General features: G+C 38.3%; 1 protein-coding gene across 2 annotated transcripts in view; it reads left to right on the top strand.

The window, feature by feature from the left end:
• LOC125042358 (importin subunit alpha-7-like) overlaps positions 1-2500 on the top strand; it is a 27124-nt gene that overhangs the window by 17822 nt on the left and 6802 nt on the right. For both annotated transcript variants that reach the window (XM_047637915.1, XM_047637914.1), the window contains exon 7: positions 83-202. In XM_047637915.1, the coding sequence (XP_047493871.1) occupies positions 83-202 (120 nt within the window). The remainder of the gene's footprint in view (positions 1-82; positions 203-2500) is intronic.

Here is a 2500-nt window from a genome sequence, read left to right as displayed (position 1 = left end):
GCCTACAGTAGATGCACTGATATACTTTTATGGAAATATCAAAGTTACATCAAGTTATTAATAAACAAATTTTTCTCATCAGGTAATCCTTAACTGTTCTGCCTTGCCATGTCTGCTACACCTGCTAGCATCCCCCAAGGAATCCATCCGAAAAGAAGCATGCTGGACCATTTCAAATATAACAGCTGGCAATCGCTCTCAGGTATTTGTTTTTAGAATCACATTACTGTAGCTTGTGTTTACTTAACACAAGTGCCCTATTGGCCATATGCTTAAGGGTGATCCAAAATTTGCTAGTAAAAGAACATTTATGAAACTTATTTAACACAATTATCTTGGGTTTAATTTGGATTGGAAATATATATGTATAAGTTACTCTAATATTGAAGGGCACTCTATAAATTGTTTGTATACATTTTTTGGCCTATTGGAAATGAATACAGCTTATGTAACCTATGGCCCCTCACAGAGCTCTCCTTTATAAGAAATTTTTACAGCACGTTTTCTTAACCCATTGGATTTTGGTTGCGTCACAGTAAGCAAATTACAAAAAGTCCGTGCATTAGGCTTCCGTGAGCAGCTGCTCTGCTGGGTGGCTGCTTGTAGGCTGGGGGCATGTGAACACGAGTGCAGTTGCAGGGCCTCCTCTTTGCAAAGTTATTTACTCCTTTTCCGCATAAACGTTTTTAGCTCTTTAGCAATTTTCCAATGTCCATATTTGCCATTTGATTTTTCAATATCAAGATGGTAATTTTTTTTTCTTTGCACAGACTCCATATCATCTCTCTAGGTAGTCTGCAACTAAATGCAAGAAAAGTAAAACTATGTAACACTATGTAACCTGTGTTGCCGCTCATGGTACCAGGAATATGATGCTGCACATGGAAATAGCGTCTTCCATGGAGCTGGCACTCTTCCAGTCACTGCTCATAGACATTTCATTCCACACATCAATGAGAATAATGTAAAATTGCCAAATGAGTTTAATAAACCTCCCAAGAGGTTTGTGCACTTGTGGCAAGTCTTTTCCTTCAACCATAATGCTCAAGACACCAGCTTTGTGTCACCCAGCCTACAGCCAGATTTTCCAGTGACGGCATGTTCACGTTACCCGTCCAAGGGGTTAATGGATGTTGCATTCTTCTCAAATTACTTGGAAGATCTTGGGAATACTAGTAGAGTTTACTTGTGTATAAAATTTGACTATAAAAGTGAAAGCCCTTTTTAAAGTCAATTGTGAACTGATTCTTTGTAATAAGATCTGTGGAAAATGAGCAAGTTATCAAAAATATGGACATAAAATTTGGAGGGGGGACATTTGCAATGGTGGCCCCGATTAAAAAAATTTGGAGGGCGGACATTTGCTATGGTGGCCCCAATTAAAAAAAAAAGAAAAAAAAAAAACTAAAAGTTTCTGTGCATATTGATTTGTTAACCCAATGGCGCCGGGTATAGCAAATTAAAAAAAACTCTACGCTCTGGCGAACGGCGGCAGCGCGCAGACTCTGAGCGTGTGATATTGGTCCATCAAGCCGAATCATTGCCTCGGGGCGTTTTGGCGCGGCGCCGCTGCGGACAGCCGCACGCCGCACATCGTGCGTATTGTTATGACGGCGATAGCCGTGACCCGTCGCCATTGGGTTAATCTTTATTAACATTAATTTCCCTAGCCAGTAATAAAAATAACCTTTCGAAAAAGGAGAAAACACAAGAATAGCTTTTCGTCTGTGTAACTAAATTGAGTAATTTTCAATTTTGTTTTTCAAATTATATGATGATTGGTTTGTGGGATATGATATCTGAATGACACCCAACCCTGTAAAAAGCAGAACTAAGCCAGCCATGACATATTGACAGACAGCCAAACTTCATTTGTACTAAACATAGGTTTTCCTACTTGTTTACATTTGTACATTAGAGTGTTTACTTGTAAGTATATGTGAATGTATATGTATGCATACATCAGTGTTCAGTCAGAAAAATAGGTATCATTACCCTTTGTACAAGCTAACATTAAAAATCAATGAAGTGGTGTGGAATAGAGAGGTAAGGTAATGAGAATCTAGCTCCTCATTGACCACAAGTGAAGGTGACAATAGTTTTTTTTCTGACTTTATATGCATGTGTATAAGTGGACATGTATGTGTAGATTAGTGTACATGTATGTGTACATGAATATACATGTATGTGTACGTGAATGTATGTGTACATGAATGTACATGTATGTGTAAATGTAAATGAATGAACGAGAAGTACTGAAGCCATGGGAATAGCATAACTGTAAGAATAAGTTTGGGAAAGGGGAGAAAATCCTTTTTTTTCCATAATAAAACTGCATTACACTCTTTACTTGGAGAGAAACACACCTAATTTATTGCAATAGAATCTATTTTGTCTAGTTGTGTCAAGACAGTCACATAATTAAAAATCTGTGCATTAGGCTTACGTGAGCGGCTGCTCTGCCAGGTTGTGGCTTGTGGGCTAGGCACCCACAAATGTG

Source organism: Penaeus chinensis, chromosome 32, assembly GCF_019202785.1.
Source record: "Penaeus chinensis breed Huanghai No. 1 chromosome 32, ASM1920278v2, whole genome shotgun sequence".
Classification (NCBI taxonomy): domain Eukaryota; kingdom Metazoa; phylum Arthropoda; class Malacostraca; order Decapoda; family Penaeidae; genus Penaeus; species Penaeus chinensis.
Note: the sequence above shows the minus strand (reverse complement) of the source record. Positions and strands in the feature narration are given on the sequence as shown.